Source organism: Chrysemys picta, chromosome 12 (assembly GCF_011386835.1).
Source record: "Chrysemys picta bellii isolate R12L10 chromosome 12, ASM1138683v2, whole genome shotgun sequence".
Lineage (NCBI taxonomy): Eukaryota > Metazoa > Chordata > Testudines > Emydidae > Chrysemys > Chrysemys picta.
Window position 1 is genome coordinate 1,415,576 of NC_088802.1, and position 16,424 is coordinate 1,431,999.

The window sequence follows — 16,424 nt, forward strand, 5'->3', positions numbered from 1 at the left end:
CTGGGCACAGAGCAGAGCCTGGGGGTCAATTACCAGGGGGAGGAGATCCTGGCCCAGGCCCCGCCCACAGTGACCAGGGGGAGGAGCTCCCGGCTCAGGCCCTGCCCCCACCCAGCCCGCAGTGACCAGGGGGAGGAGGTTTTGGCCCAAGCCCCGCCCTGTCACCAGGGGGAGGAGCTCCCGGCCAAAGCCCCGCCCTGTTACCAGGGGGAGGAGCTCCCGGCCAAAGCCCCGCCCCAACCACACCCACAGTGACCAGGGGGAGGCACCGTGGGGCAGCCACATTCTATGGTGTTTATTAAAAGCAGAACGGTCGCGGGCGCAGGGACCCAACCCCCCCCCATAACCCCCCCGGGAGAGGGTGCCCTGGGGGATCCCTAGGGGGCTGGGTGCCCCCCTCACCCCAGGTCCCCCCATGGAGCAGACGGGGCGAGGGGAACAATTGGCAAGATCCTGCCCCCCCCCGCAAATTACACACAAAGAAACAGTTAATAAATACATACCATGGCCCCCTGCTCCTGGGGGCATGGCCTATCCTGACAGCCAATCAGAAGCCAGCACTCCCTCCCCCCCTCAAAAAAATGGAGCCCCTGCACAAATGAATCCCCCCCCATCAGAAGCCAGGTTTCCTGGCCAGCCCCCATCCCCCTCTCTGCCCCCCCCACCCCCCATTACCCCTCCTTCCCTCCCCATCCCTGCCCCTCTCCCCCACTAGCCCTATCACCCCACCCAGCCCCCACATCCTGATCTCCTGCCCTCCACCAGCCTCGCAACCCCCTCCAATCCCGTTCCCTCCACCCCGCCGACCCCCTTCCTTCCTCTGACCCCCCGTCCATGGAGCAAACCCCTCCCCCCAGCTAGGGGGGACTCCAGGGCCACCCCCCCATTTCCCCTGGGGGGGTTATGCCACCTCCCCCCATCCATCCCGCAGCATCTCCGCCTCTGGGGGCATCGACAGGGGGACGCGATGCCCCCTTCCTGGGCGGGATCCATCCAGATTGGGGGGGAATAAACATCCATCCCTCCCCGGGTAAGAGTCTTCCATTGATGAGTGAATCTGAGGGGGGGGGGAATTGTCTTTCCTGTGTCCACTCCCCCCCCCCCCGCTCCACATGGCACCGTCCATCGTGTCCCTGGCACGGTCTCCTTTCCATGGTGCGCCCACAGCTGGGGGGCAGAGGGCATGTGGGGGAGGAACGAACGTCTCTTCCATGGCTTCCTCCCCCCCAGCAGGGTGGAGTGGAACGGTCTGTGGCTTCCTTCCCCCCAGCAGGAGGGTGGAGTGGAACGGTCTGTGGCTTCCTTCCCCCGAGCAGGAGGGTAGAGTGGAATGGTCTGTGGCTTCCTTCCCCCCCTCCCCCCAACAGGAGGTTGGAGTGGACCGGTCCAGCTTCCTTTACTCCCCCTACCAGGAGGTTGGAGTGGAACAGTCCCTGGCCTTCTTTCTCTGCTCCCCCCAAAGGTTGAAGTGGAACAGTCTGCAGTTTGCTTTCTTCCTGGGGCAGGTTGGAGTGGAACAATCCATGAGGTCCTTTTTTCCCCCGGCTCCCCCCTGTGGGAGGGAGGAATGGGTTGGTCCACAGCGTCTGTTCTTCCTCCCAGCAGGAGGCTAGAGTGGATGGTCCATTATTTAATCCTCCTTCCCCCGTTAGGAAATTGGAATGGATCAGTCCATGGTTCAAGCTGGAATGGATCAGTCCATTGTTTAATCCTCCTTCCCCCCGTTAGGAAACTGGAATGGATCAGTCCATGGTTCAGACTGGAGTGGATCAGTCCATGTTGACAGGACTGGGGGGAGGTGATGGTGGGGGAGCGGGAGATACCAAGAGGCTAAACCGGGAGGGGGGTGTCGGAATGCTGGGTTAGTAGATCTGGTCCATGGCTGCTCTGCCTGGTGGGCGTGGCTGGGGCTGGCTCCGCCCACTCGGCAAAGGCTCCGCCCCAGCTGGCTGGCGGGGGTGTCACTGTGGGGCAGGGGGCTCCGGGCCAGGGCTCAGCTCCCCCGACAGGCTGTCGAAGGCCTCGAGCATGGCCTGGCGCACGCGCTCCGTCAGCGCCGGCACCGCCTCCGGGCCCAGCCCCTGCGTGGGCATCGGCGCCAGCACCTGGATCAGACAGCGCCCTGCGGGGAAGGGGGGCACGTGAGGGGGGCGGGAGCGGCCGAACCGCCCCGCCTCCGGCCCTCCACAGCTCCCTTCTCCCCTGGCCCACCCCGCACGGCCCCCTTCTCTAACCTCCAGCCCCGCACAGCCCCCTTCCCCCCTGACCCACCCCGCACGCCCCCCTTCTCTAACCTCCGGCCCCCCACAGCTCCCTTCCCCCACCTATGGCCCCCCACAGCTCCCTTCTTCCCCGACCCCCTGCACAGCCCTTTTCCCACCTACAGCGCCCCCAGCAATGCCCCCAAACATCCCCCTTCCCCTCCCCACCTACAGCCCCCCCATTCCCCGGACCTCCCACCTACAGCCCCACAACCCCCCACACACAGCCCCCCTCCACCAGCCCCTCCCTGACCCCTGGGGTCGCTCACCCGTCGTGAATCTTCTCTCCTTCTTGCTGTAGAAATCGCGGTACGAGGACATCACGATGGGGATCACAGGCACCTGCGGGGGGAGGGGGGATCAGAATCCTACCCTGTCGCTCCAAGCAGTGCCCTGTACCCCCGTATCCGTCACGTCTCACACCCAGCGCCCGTGAGCTGCTGAGACCCGCTGCCCTGGGCAGCGTTGGGGTGCAGGGAGTTATGGGGGGGGTCACTGGGGCCGGCGAGTGGGGGAGCTGGAATCCGGGATTTGCAATTAATAAACCTCTGTTCTGCTGTCCCTCGACCAGGGGGTTTGCTCGGGGATCTCGGCTCCCATACAAAGGCTGGACCGTGTCCTTCCCACAGCAAGGGGGGCGGGCAGGTAATGAACTCACGCTGGGCAGGCTCGGGGGGCAAGGCCGGGGCTGGGGGGAACTGGCCGGGGCCTGGCTCTGGGTGTGAATCGGGAGCGGCTGGAGCCGGGTGTGGAGCTCCCCGTAGGGCTGAGTGATCACAGCACCCGGAGGGGTTTGCTGCAGGTCACTGGCTTGGCTCTGGGAGAGACGGCCCAGGCTGGGGAGTGAAGGGGGCCCAGTAGTGCCACGGTCCCAGGCTGCACCCCGGGGACCCCATCACCTCCCCCCCCCTCGAGTAACTCACTGCACCCAGCCCAGCCAATATGGGGCTGAGAATCTCCCCAGTAGCCGCCTGCCATCAACCTGCTACCTGGGCCCGCGCGGCCGGGAGGGGGAGCCCGGGGGGTGGGAACGGGAGGGGGTCGGGGGAACGTACCTGGGCCTGCACGGCCAGGTGGAAGGCCCCACGTTTGAAGGGCAGCATGGAGCCGTTGTGGTTCCTGGTTCCTTCGGGGAAAACCCAGACCCGGACCTGCCAGAGAGCGTGGGGTGAGAGCAGGGACCCACGCAGCACAACCCCCCCGAGTCCCCTCACATCCCCCCAGGAAGTCCCCCATACCTCCCACCTCCACACAGACACCCCCATGGAGCCCCCCCAGACACCCTCACCCCAAACACACAGACACCCCCATGGAGCTGCCCCCACCCTCACCACATGCGCCTCCCCCCCCGGCTGTGCACCCCCCGTTCTCCCCCCTACATTGTCGCGCAGCATGGTCTGCGCCGTCTCCGACATGACGCCGATGGCGTCGTCCGTTTTCTTGCGGTTGATGAAGATGATGCCGCCGAGCCAGCAGGCCAGCCCCACGGTGCCCATGTACATCAGCTCCTTCTTGGCTATGGGCACGCAGCGGTCGGGCAGCACCTCCATCATCCCTGTGGGGAGCAAGGGGTTAACGGGCTGGGGACCCCGCCCACCCCCCTCCACCAGCCCTGCGGGGAGTGAGGGGTTAATGGGCTGGGAGCCCCGCCCCCACCAGCTGGCCCCGCCCCACTCTGCCCTCTGTTGGGCCCAGCAGGGACTGCAGTAGCCGGGTGCTCCCCCTCCAGAACCCCGCCCCCAGCCCCACCCAGCCCGGAGCCCCGCCCCCAGCCCAAGCCCCGCCCGGCGCCCCCAGCCCAGACCCCCACCTCTAGCCCCGCCCCAGCACCCCCAGCCCAAGCCCCGCCCCCAGCCCGGAGCCCCGCCCCCAGCGGCGCACCCAGCAGGTCGAGGGAGCTCTGGTGGTTGGAGACGACGACGTAGGGCTCGGGCAGGTTGAAATGCTCCAGGCCGCGCACCTCGATGCGGATGCCGTACAGGTACTTCACGTGGTGCAGCATGAACCGGATGATCCTGGGGGGAGGGGAGCAGACACACGCTGGGGGGGCAGTGTGGGGGGTCCCCCAACAACCAGAGCCTGGGGGTCAGGAACCCTCCCCCCCCGGCTACAGACCTGCCCCTGCCGTATCCCACCCCCTGGCACCTTGACATGGCCCCCCCCCCCGCTCTATCCCCTCCCCCAGCGGAGAGCCCCCCCGGCCCGCACTCACTTCATGTTCTCCACGCTGCGGCCCCGCAGGGCGCAGAGCGGGATGACCAGCACGGCGAGCGTCAGGATCCAGCCGTTGTAGAAGGCCATCTTGCAGAAGTACCGGAAGGTGGCGTTGCACTCGTAGAGCAGGGGCACGGCCAGCAGGAGCAGGGCGAGCGCCCACTGGGCCAGCGACAGCTCCATGGCCCTGCGGGGACACGGCCCGTCACACAGGCTGCCAGGCAGAGCCGGGCTAGCGGGGGCTGTGGGTCAGGAGTGAGGGGCACTGGCAGAGCTGGGTGGGGGCAGGGCTGGGCTGGCAGGGGCTGCGGGTCGGGAGTGAGGGGCACCGGCAGAGCTGGGGGGGCAGGGCTGGGCTGGCAGGGGCTGCGGGTCGGGAGTGAGGGGCACCGGCAGAGCTGGGGGGTCAGGGCCGGGCTAGCAGGGGGCTGCAGGTCGGGAGTGAGGGGCACTGGCAGAGCTGGGGGGGGCAGGGCTGGGTTGGCAGGGGCTGCGGGTCGGGAGTGAGGGGCACCGGCAGAGCAGGGGGGGGCAGGGCCGGGCTAGCAGGGGCTGCGGGTCGGGAGTGAGGGGCACCGGCAGACCTGGGGGGGGGCAGGGCTGGGCTAGCAGGGGCTGCGGGTCGGGAGTGAGGGGCACTGGCAGACCTGGGGGGGGGGCAGGGCTGGGCTAGCAGGGGCTGCGGGTCGGGAGTGAGGGGCACCGGCAGAGCTGGGGGGGCAGGGCCGGGCTACCAGGGGCTGCAGGCGTGAGGGGTGCCAGCGCCTGGCGTGGCGTTGGGCAGGGAGTCCCACGCCGATTTTGCTGGCACAAGCCCGGCTTTCCCTGGCGAAAGGCCCCAAGCCCCCGCAGCCCCTGACACGCGCTGAGCGCCGGCCGAGGGGTGGAACGGCCCGTCTGGGCCTCTCCGGAGCTGCCAGAACCGAGCAGCAAAGGGACCGGGGGCTTTGCCAGGCCAAAGGGAAAGTCACCAGCGGGCAGAGCGCCGGGGGAGCGGCTGCAGCCAGAGAGAAACCAGAACCAGTCCAGCAACCTCAGCTGTAAAAATACAATAGACAGACAGACAGACAAGACACACACACACACACAGACACACCCCGACACTGCCCCTGCCACGCACATCTATGCACAGTGTGTGTGTAACAACCGGGTGTATACAGGAGACGGGAGTCGGGAGTCACACGCCCAGCGGGTGTGCACACACCAGGCCGAACACAAGCACACAGGCTGCGTCCGCAGTGCACGTCTGTGTAGGCTGCGTGTAGACATGACAAAGTGGGAATTGTTTGCAGTGTTTTATGAAGCCGCAGGGTGCCTCAGTTTCCCCTACCCCGTACACGGTGCCCAGCGGGTGGCAGCGCCCGGGCGGGGTGGAATGGACAGCACCAGCAGGGAACTGGCTCAAGCCGACCCAGAGCAAGACGGGGGCTGGAGAGACGGTGCCGCTGACCGGGGGTGCGGAGCCAGCAGGGCCAGGCCTGGGGACAAGCGAGTGGGGGCACACACACAGCTTGTCCGCAGTACACATACACACCGTGTGTACAATTAAACACACACACAGCTTGTCCGCAGTACACGTACACACGGTGTGTACAATTATACCCACACCCGGCTTGTCCACAATACACGTACACACCATGTGTACAATTATACACACACACAGCTTGTCCGCAGTACACGTACACACGGTGTGTACAATTATACACACACACAGCTTGTCCGCAGTACACGTACACACGGTGTGTACAATTATACACACACCCAGCTTGTCCGCAGTACACGTACACACGGTGTGTACAATTATACACACACCCGGCTTGTCCACAGTACACGTACACACGGTGTGTACAATTATACACACACCCGGCTTGTCCGCAGTACACGTACACACGGTGTGTACAATTATACCCACACCCGGCTTGTCCGCAGTACACGTACACACGGTGTGTACAATTATACCCACACCCGGCTTGTCCGCAATACACGTACACACGGTGTGTACAATTATACCCACACCCGGCTTGTCCGCAGTACACGTACACACGGTGTGTACAATTATACACACACCCGGCTTGTCCACAGTACACGTACACACGGTGTGTACAATTATACACACACACAGCTTGTCCGCAGTACACGTACACACGGTGTGTACAATTATACACACACACAGCTTGTCCGCAGTACACGTACACACGGTGTGTACAATTATACACACACACAGCTTGTCCGCAGTACACGTACACACGGTGTGTACAATTATACACACACACAGCTTGTCCACAGTACACGTACACACGGTGTGTACAATTATACACACACCCGGCTTGTCCACAGTACACGTACACACGGTGTGTACAATTATACACACACACAGCTTGTCCGCAGTACACGTACACACGGTGTGTACAATTATACACACACACAGCTTGTCCGCAGTACACGTACACACGGTGTGTACAATTATACGCACACCCAGCTTGTCCGCAGTACACGTACACACGGTGTGTACAATTATACACACACCCAGCTTGTCCGCAGTACACGTACACACGGTGTGTACAATTATACACACACCCGGCTTGTCCGCAGTACACGTACACACGGTGTGTACAATTATACACACACCCGGCTTGTCCGCAGTACACGTACACACGGTGTGTACAATTATACACACACCCGGCTTGTCCGCAGTACACGTACACACCGTGTGTACAATTATACACACACCTGGCTTGTCCACAGTACGCGTACACACTGTGCGTACAATTATACACACACACAGCTTGTCCGCAGTACACGTACACACGGTGTGTACAATTATACACACACCCAGCTTGTCCGCAGTACACGTACACACCGTGTGTACAATTATACACACACCCGGCTTGTCCACAGTACGCGTACACACCGTGTGTACAATTATACACACACCTGGCTTGTCCACAGTACGCGTACACACTGTGCGTACAATTATACACACACCCGGCTTGTCCGCAGAATGCGTACACACCGTGTGTACAATTATACACACACACAGCTTATCTGCAGTATGCGGACACACCGTGTGTACAATTATACACACACACAGCTTATCTGCAGTATGCGGACACACCGTGTGTACAATTATACACACACACGGCTTATCTGCAGTATGCGGACACACCGTGTGTACAATTATACACACACACGGCTTATCTGCAGTATGCAGACACATGGTGTGTACAATCGTACATACACAGCTTGTCCGCAGTACACGTACACCTGGTGTGTACAATTCTACACATGGCTTATCTGCAGTATGCGGACACATGGTGTGTACAATCGTACATACACAGCTTGTCTGCAGTACGCGTCCCCGTTTTCAAAAAGGGAGCCAGGCCGACTGTGTGGACTTTCGGGGCACTGGGGAGATTCTCGCCAGAGCCGCACTGAATCGCCTGCTCCCTCTTGCGGAGGACGCACTGCCAGAACCCCAGCACAGCTTCAGACCATCCCGAGGCGCCGCTGACGTGACCTCCGCAGCCGGGCAGATCTGGGAGAAATGCCAGGAACACCCCCAGGAGCTGCATACGGCCTTTAGCGATCTGACCAACGCCGTCGACTCTGTCAACCACAAGGCTCTGTGGAAAAGCGTGGAAAAGTTTGGCTGCCCGAGCAAACGTATCACCACGGTAAGACTCCTCCATGACCAGATGACTGCCTCCACCCTGAGCCCTGCGTCATCCAAACTGGCATGGAACAAGGCTTTTCTCCATTTTCTTAGCTAACCCAAGACCGTCTACTGCAGGGCATTGGCGATTGACGGCCACCTCTTCAGCCTTTCTCGTCTCCGGGCCAGAACGAATATCGGCAACAATACCCCAACTCCGGTACGCCGGTGATTGTGCTGTAGTTGTGCACTCAAAGGAGGAGACCTACAAACAGCCCGTAATTGCTTCTGACTCTGAACATCAGCAAAAGAAAAGCTCTCCACCAGCCAGTCCCTGGTCAAGCATCAGACCCAGCAAGGAAGATCGACGCTGACAAAGAGGAAGTGGAAAATGTAGAATTCTTTGCTATCTTGGCAGCCATCTCTCAGAGAGGGCAGAGGGAGATGTCGACACTCAGCACAGGCCGGGCGTTCAACGATCAGAACACACACGAGACTTCTCATGCACAAAGCGGTGGTAACCCCAACGCTCCTCTCCGGCTGTGAGACGTGGGCAACTGGCAGAAAACACCAGCACCAGCACTTCCTTCGGAAGATCCTCCACGTAACGTGGGAGGCTCGTCACACTAATGTCAGTGTCCTCACAGAGGCCAACATCGTCAGTGATTATCCAGCCCCAGCTGAGGTGGAGCGGGCCCCGTGTGCGCATGCCTGACGTGCGCTTACCAAAACAACGGCTGTATGCCCAGCTCACCGAAGGAGAAAGGACACGGGGAGGCCAAAAGAAACGCTTCAAAGAGACCTGCAAGATCAACACCAAGAGATGTGGCATCAGCACCACATGCTGGGAGACAGCAGCCCAGGAGAGGGGTAACTGGCCAAGACTTGTCACAGAGGGAATGTCCACTGTTGAGGAAAATCGCCATGCCCTGGTCGCAGAAAAACGCCAGCCAAGAAAGGAAACACAACGGTCACGCAGCAATCGCGGGCCAGCCCTGGCTTCCAACACCACCCGCAACGTCTGCCACGGATCGGACTCCTCAGTCACCACAGGACCCATGAAAACTAAAACCTGGGAAAGATCATCCTCGCGGGATCGCTGATGAGGACGCGTACACACGGTGTGTACAAATGTACACGCGCACGGCTTGTCCGGAGTACACGCACACACGGTGTGTACAAATGTACACGTGCACGGCTTGTCCGCAGTAAGCGTACACACCGTGTGTACAATTGTACACGCGCACGGCTTGTCCGGAGTACGCGCACACACCGTGTGTACAATTGTACGCGCGCACAGCTTGTCCGGAGTACGCGCACACACCGTGTGTACAATTGTACACGCGCACAGCTTGTCCGGAGTACGCGCACACACCGTGTGTACAATTGTACACGCGCACAGCTTGTCCGGAGTACACGCACACACGGTGTGTACAATTATACACACACTGAGCTTATCTGCAGTACGCGTACACACGGTGTATGTAATATCGACACCCCCGGACTGCACCTGCGCTGTATGCATGTGCACGGGGGGCGTGCCCTAGAACGCAGATTGCACACCCAGGGCGTGGCTGCAGTGTCCATGCTCACCCGGTGTGCCGATAACCATAGAATACCAGGGTTGGAAGGGACCTCAGGAAGTATCTAGTCCAACCCTCTGCTCAAAGCAGGACCAACCCCAACTAAATCATCCCAGCCAGGGCTTTGTCAAGCCGGGCCTTAAAAACCTCCAAGGAAGCTGATTCCACCACCTCCCTAGTAACCCATTCCAGTGCTTCACCACCCTCCTAGTGAAATAGTGTTTCCTAATATCCAACCTAGACCTCCCCCACTGCAACTTGAGACCATTGCTCCTTGTTCTGTCATCTGCCACCACTGAGAACAGCCGAGCTCCATCCTCTTTGGAACCCGCCTTCAGGTAGTTGAAAGCAGCTATCAAATCCCTCCTCACTCTTCTCTTCTGCAGACTAAACAATCCCAGTTCCCTCGGCCTCTCCTCATAAATCATGCGCTCCAGCCCCCTAATCATTTTTGTTGCCCTCCGCTGGACTCTTTCCAATTTTTCCACATCCTTCTTGTAGTGTGGGGCCCAAAACTGGACACAATACTCCAGATGAGGCCTCACCAATGTCGACTAGAGGGGAACGATCACGTCCCAAGATCTGCTGGCAATGCCCCTACTTATACAGCCCAAAATGCCGTTAGCCTTCTTGGCAACAAGGGCACACTGTTGACTCATATCCAGCTTCTCGTCCACTGTAACCCCTAGATCCTTTTCTGCGGAACTGCTGCCTAGCCACTCGGTCCCTAGTCTGTAACAGTGAATGGGATTCTTCCGTCCTAAGTGCAGGACTCTACACTTGCCCTTGTTGAACCTCATCAGATTTCATTTGGCCCAATCCTCCAATTTGTCTAGGTCCCTCTGTATCCTATCCCTACCCTCTAGCGTATCTACCACTCCTCCCAGTTTAGTGTCATCTGCAAACTTGCTGAGAGTGCAGTCCACACCATCCTCCAGATCATTAATGAAGATACTGAACAAAACCGGCCCCAGGACCGACCCTTGGGGCACTCCGCTTGATACGGGCTGCCAACTAGACATGGAGCAGTTGATCACTACCCATTTATCCCGACGATCTAACCAGTTTTCTATCCACCTTATAGTCCATTCATCCAGCCCATACCTCTTTAACTTGCCGGCAAGAATACTGTGGGAGACCGTATCAAAAGCTTTGCTAAAGGCAAGGAATAACACATCCACTGCTTTTCCCTCATCCACAGAGCCAGTTATCTCATCAGAGAAGGCAATTAGGTTAGTCAGGCACGACTTCCCCTTGGTGAATCCATGCTGACTGTTCCTGATCACTTTCCTCTCCTCTAAGTGCCTCAGAATTGATTCCTTCTGGACCTGCTCCATGACTTTTCCAGGGACTGAGGTGAGGCTGACTGGCCTGTAGTTCCCCGGATCCTCCTTCTTCCCTTTTTTCAAGATGGGCACTACATTAGCCTTTTTCCAGTCATCTGGGACCTCCCCCGATCGCCATGAGTTTTCAAAGATAATGGCTAATGGCTCTGCAATCTCATCCGCCAACTCCTTTAGCACCCTCGGATGCAGCGCATCCGGCCCCATGGACTTGTGCTCGTCCAGGTTTTCTAAATAGTCCCGAACCACTTCTTTCTCCACAGAGGGCTGGTCACCTCCTCCCCATGCTGTGCTGCCCAGTGCAGCAGTGTGGGAGCTGACCTTGTTCGTGAAGACAGAGGCAAAAAAATCATTGAGTACATTAGCTTTTTCCACATCCTCAGTCACTAGGTTGCCTCCCTCATTCAGTAAGGGGCCCACACTTTCCTTGACTTTCTTCTTGTTGCTAACATACTTGAAGAAACCCTTCTTGTTACTCTTAACATCTCTTGCTAGCTGCAACTCCAAGCGTACTTTGGCCTTCCTGATTTCACTCCTGCACGCCTGAGCAATATTTTTATACTCCTCCCTGGTCATTTGTCCAATCTTCCACTTCTTGTAAGCTTCTTTTTTGCGTTTAAGATCAGCAAGGATTTCACTGTGAAGCCAAGCTGGTCACCTGCCATATTTACTGTTCTTTCTACACATCGGGATGGTTTGTTCCTGCAACCTCAATAAGGATTCTTTAAAATACATTTAAAATAATGCCGGGAATGTCACCCCGCAGCCGATCAGTCCGTCGGAGCGCGTCCCTTTACAGCGCACTATGCACTCACGGGCGGGATGTTCACAAGCGTCTCTCGCACGCTGGATCTGCACACGCCATGCGTCTCTGCTACGGAGGCCCAGTGCAGCTCTAAATGCACTGTAAATTCCCATGCACGCAGCGCGTAAGAGGGAGCCGGTGCCATCGACACAGGCTGTGCCCAGCGGCCTGGAACCCCCCTGAACTCTGGGGCACCCCAGGGACCCTTCTCCAGCCCCATCGCTCTCTCCCCACTAGGACCCTCCACGAGCCATGGCCCCAGTGATGTCCCTGTGCCCGATGCCGTGCCCTGGCCTGCGCCCGCTGGCAGGGCAGGGCAGGCAGACGGCGGGGGTTCCCGGGGCCGGACGTGCAGTCAGTGCCCCCCTCACAGCACCCCCAGAGTTCCCAGACACGGAGGCTGCCCTGGAATCTGGCTCTGTTCGGGTCAGCGCTCATGTCCTGCTCACCCTTCGCTCGGACCCCCGGAGCACCACGGTGTGTGTGTGTGTGGGGAAACTACGCCTGGCTTTAACACTCGCTGTCAACCGGAGCTGAGAGCCTGTATGTCCCCCCGTCCCACCACAACCTCCTGCTGTGTACAACACACCCACGGGGCGTGCAACACACGGTCAGAATACAGACACACCCCACACCTGTACCTAACACACAGAGCATGGATCACACCCACAGGGTGTGCAACACACAGTCAGAGTACAGACACATCGCACTCCTGTACCTAACACACACAGCGTGGATCACACCACGGGGCGTGTAACACACAGTCAGGATACAGACACACCGCACTCCTGTACCTAACACACACAGCATGGATCACACTCACGGGGCGTGTAACACACTGTCGGAGTACAGACACACCTCACACCTCTACCTAACACACAGAGTGTGGCTCACACCCCGCCAGGCGCACACCTGCAGGGTATGTAACACATTGTCTATACACATGGTATATATAATATGTTGACACTCTCTCACACGCATGTCACACACACACACAAATATACAGAGTATGTCATATTGTGTCTGTACACACACCGGGTAGGTAATATACTGGTGCTAAACGTACCCCTTCCCCCCCACACACACACACACGGTATAAATGTATACACAAACACGCAGGGTATATAATATTGTCTACATACTCACACACAGGTTTTGCATATAACACACTATCTATACAGCTGTCTGCACGGCATGCAATATACACCCTGTGTGCGTATCTAGGGTCAGCACAACACACTGCCATAAACACGCCCAGAGGATATACAATATACTGTCTCTACACACGCAGGGTAGGCATAGAATATCCTGTCTATACACACATACACACACTGTAACATACCACTGTGTGTGAGTGTAACAGAAGCACACACACTGAACAGCCATACGCTCTCAGTACTTGCCCAAACGCAGGGTGTGTATACAACAGACAGAGACCGTACACAACCCCCCCCCACACACACACACACAACCACGCCCTATACACACCTCTCGCCCAGGCACACCAAGTTGTTTGGCTGGGAATTTCCTACGGTTTTTCTAACCCCAGCGGGGTGACATCAAGGGCGCGGCCCGGCTGGAAACACCCGCTCAGAGCGGAGAACAAGCGAGCAGAGAGGGATGGGGAATTTCCTCGCCTGGGGCTGGAAGAAAACCTGACGCTGGCGGAGAAGGTGACCAGGCGGGGATGGAGATGGGGGTAAGTGAGGGGAGCTCCGGGGAATGGCGCGAGCAGCTCGCACCGGAAAAGTCTGGCTGGCCACATGGTCCAAATACACAGGACTCCAAATTCCTGAGATGGGGGCTGCCGGCCATGCGGGCGTCTCATCCGCGCGTGGGCCTCTGTCGGGCGCACTGCCAAGCCGCGCCCACGGCCCGCACGGCCAGAAACTTTGGGACGGGAAAGCGAGAGGTGCCTCCCGCAAGCCCATGACTCCCGGAGCTGGGGGTTCAAGGGAGTTGAGCCCGCTGCCCCCCGCTAGTCCAGAGACAGGGAGGCCGGGCAGCCCACGCTGTGAGCACGGGATGGGAACCGCACGGGACCACGCGGGGGCCGGAGAGAAACAAAGCAAAGCAGCCCCCCCGGGCCGGGCAGCGCCATCGTGCCAGTCCCTGGCAGTGCCTCCGTGAGACGGGCAATGCCCCAGCCGGGCCTTGGGGGCACGTCGCTGCCCGGCACACAGCCCCCGCTCGGGGATAAATACCCCCTCCCCCCCCGGCGCGCTGGGGAGACACACACCCAGCCTGTCTGGTACAACACGGTGTGTCCATCGCACAGACTGTACCACAACCCGCCGGGCCCACGGGGCAGTGCAGCTGTCACACACACACACACACACACACAGTGTGCCCAGCCCGGACACAGCCCCTATCCCGCACCCGGGGCAATGAGCTCGGAGCCCTCAGCCCCCCAGGACACCGGGGGGGGGGGGAGGGCTGGGCTCTGTGCCACAGGCCCCCAATCGCGGAGTGGGGGAGGGGGCAGGAGCTGACTCAGGAAGGGGAAGAGATAAAAGGAGGCAGGCGGGGGGGGGGGAGCGAGGGGGGATGGGGTGACAGACAGTGACCCCCCCTCACAGTCCCAGCCCCTCCGCCCCCAGGGACATGTCCAGCTGGGGGGACCCCCGAACTCCACCCCCCACAACCCCCCTCCCACAGCCCGCCCGGCCTCGGCCCCCCAACCCCCCCTCTGCCCCCCAATCCTCCCCCCCCAGCCCCACCTCCCGGCCTCTGCCCCCCAATTCCCCCCGCCCGGCCTCTGCCCCCCAATTCCCCCTGCCCGGCCTCTGCCCCCCAATCCTCCCCCCACAGCCCCACCTCCCGGCCTCTGCCCCCCAATTCCCCCTGCCCGGCCTCTGCCCCCCAATCCTCCCCCCCACAGCCCCACCTCCCGGCCTCTGCCCCCCAACCCCACAATCCTCGCTCCCCCGCCCTCCAACCCCCAGCCCCACAATCCCCCCAACTCCCCCGCCCGGGCTCCCCCCGGCACCTGGGGCTGGTGGGGTCGGGCGGCGCCGCGCCCCGCGCCGGGCTCTACCCCCCGCGCCCCCGGGATCGGGGTCGGGATCGGGGCCGGGCCATGGCGCCTGGTGCTGATGCTGCGGGCGAGGGAGATGCTCCGGCTCCGGCTGCTGCGGCGCCTCCCCCCGCGCCTGGGGGGCCCGGCAGGAAGTGGGGGGGCGGGTGACGGGCTGCGCCGGCAGCCAATCAGCCCCGCGCCTGACCTGCTCCGCCCCGCCCCCCTTGTGCCCCCCGCCCCTCCTCCGCCCCCAACCCCCCTTGTATCTCCCATCCCATCCCCCCTCCCCTTCTGTCCCCCTCCCCCCTTGTGCCCCCCGCCCCTCCCCTCCTTCCTCCAGCCCCCCCTTGTATCTCCCATCCCATCCCCCCTCTCCTTCTATCCCCCTCCCCCTCCTCCGCCCCCAGCCCCCCTTCTATCCCCATCCCCTCTCCCGCCCCCCTTATGTCCCCCCTCCATCTCCCTACCCTCTATCCCAGTCCTCTCTTCTAGCCCCCGCCCCTCTATCCCTCCCTGCTCTCCCTCCTCCATCCCCTCCCTCCTATCCCCCAGCCAGCCAGCCCCCTCCCCTCTTCTATCCTCCCACCCCGTCCCTCCAGCCCCCGGTCCTTCCCCGCTCTGTCCCTCCTCCGGCCCTCTTCCCCATCCCCATCCCTCCATCTACCCCCCACCCTCTCTCCCGCATCCCTCCTCTACCCCCCTGTCCCGATCTGTCCCTCCTCCGGCCCCCATCCCCACCCTCTCTCCCCCATCCCTCCTCTACCCCCCTGTCCCGATCTGTCCCTCCTCCGGCCCCCATCCCCATCCCTCCATCTACCCCCCACCCTCTCTCCCGCATCCCTCCTCTATCCCCCTGTCCCGATCTGTCCCTCCTCTGGCCCCCATCCCCATCCTCTCTCCCCCATCCCTCCTCTACCCCCCTCTCCCAATCTGTCCCTCCTCCGGCCCCCATCCCCATCCCCTCTCCCCCATCCCTCCTCTACCCCCCTCTCCCAATCTGTCCCTCCTCCGGCCCCCATCCCCATCCCCTCTCCCCCATCCCTCCTCTACCCCCCTCTCCCAATCTGTCCATCCCTCCCCCCGCCCCCCCCCCCCGCTGCCCGGCCCACTCTGGCGCGGCTTCTGGCCATCAGGACCTAGGGCCGGCCAGACTGGGCCAGGACAGCGGGCCACCCACCTTGCGTCCCGTCTCTGGCAGCACCGGCACCAGACGCCTCCGAGGGGATGAACAGAGCAGGGCTCCCCGTCCCATCAGCCAGTCCAGCGCCGGGCACTCAGGGCATTGGGGGCACCCGGGGCTGCGTCTCCGCCTATCTCAGATCCGTCTCCAGCCCTTCGCCTGGCCTCCTGCGGGCACCGCGGCTTTCGCTGGCCGTGGTGCTTCCCCTCGCCCTTGGTCCGCTGCTTCCCTTCCCTCCTCCATCCGCCTTCGTGTCCTGCTCTTCCAGCCCTTCCTCCTCTCTGTCCTCCTGCCTTCCCCCTTCCTTCTTCCCTCCCTTCTCTGTTTGCCAGCAGCTGGGAATGGGTGATGGGATGGATCACTCGAT

The 16,424-nt window shown here is 61.1% G+C and overlaps 1 protein-coding gene across 4 annotated transcripts; it reads right to left on the minus strand.

The window, feature by feature from the left end:
- Nucleotides 1-280: 280 nt before the first annotated feature.
- On the minus strand, nt 281-16,283 carry LOC101944318 (1-acyl-sn-glycerol-3-phosphate acyltransferase alpha). Of its 4 annotated transcripts, XR_010591960.1 has the most exons (8): nt 16,055-16,283; nt 4,474-4,662; nt 4,143-4,276; nt 3,641-3,816; nt 3,317-3,412; nt 2,531-2,603; nt 880-2,122; nt 281-847 (listed from the first exon to the last, which is right to left on the minus strand). XR_010591960.1 is itself a non-coding variant. In XM_065564018.1 (7 exons), exons 2-7 carry the CDS (start codon nt 4,656-4,658, stop codon nt 1,962-1,964), a joined length of 825 nt encoding a protein of 274 aa, XP_065420090.1. In that variant the 5' UTR covers nt 4,659-4,662; nt 16,055-16,198; the 3' UTR covers nt 1,823-1,961. The 4 variants fall into 4 exon arrangements, 3 of the variants coding, with proteins under 3 accessions (XP_065420090.1, XP_065420089.1, XP_005279667.2); XM_065564018.1 differs by lacking the exon at nt 281-847 and having other exon boundaries at nt 1,823-2,122; nt 16,055-16,198; XM_065564017.1 differs by lacking the exons at nt 281-847; nt 16,055-16,283 and adding an exon at nt 14,848-14,988 and having other exon boundaries at nt 1,823-2,122.
- Between the last annotated feature and the right edge of the window lie 141 nt (nt 16,284-16,424).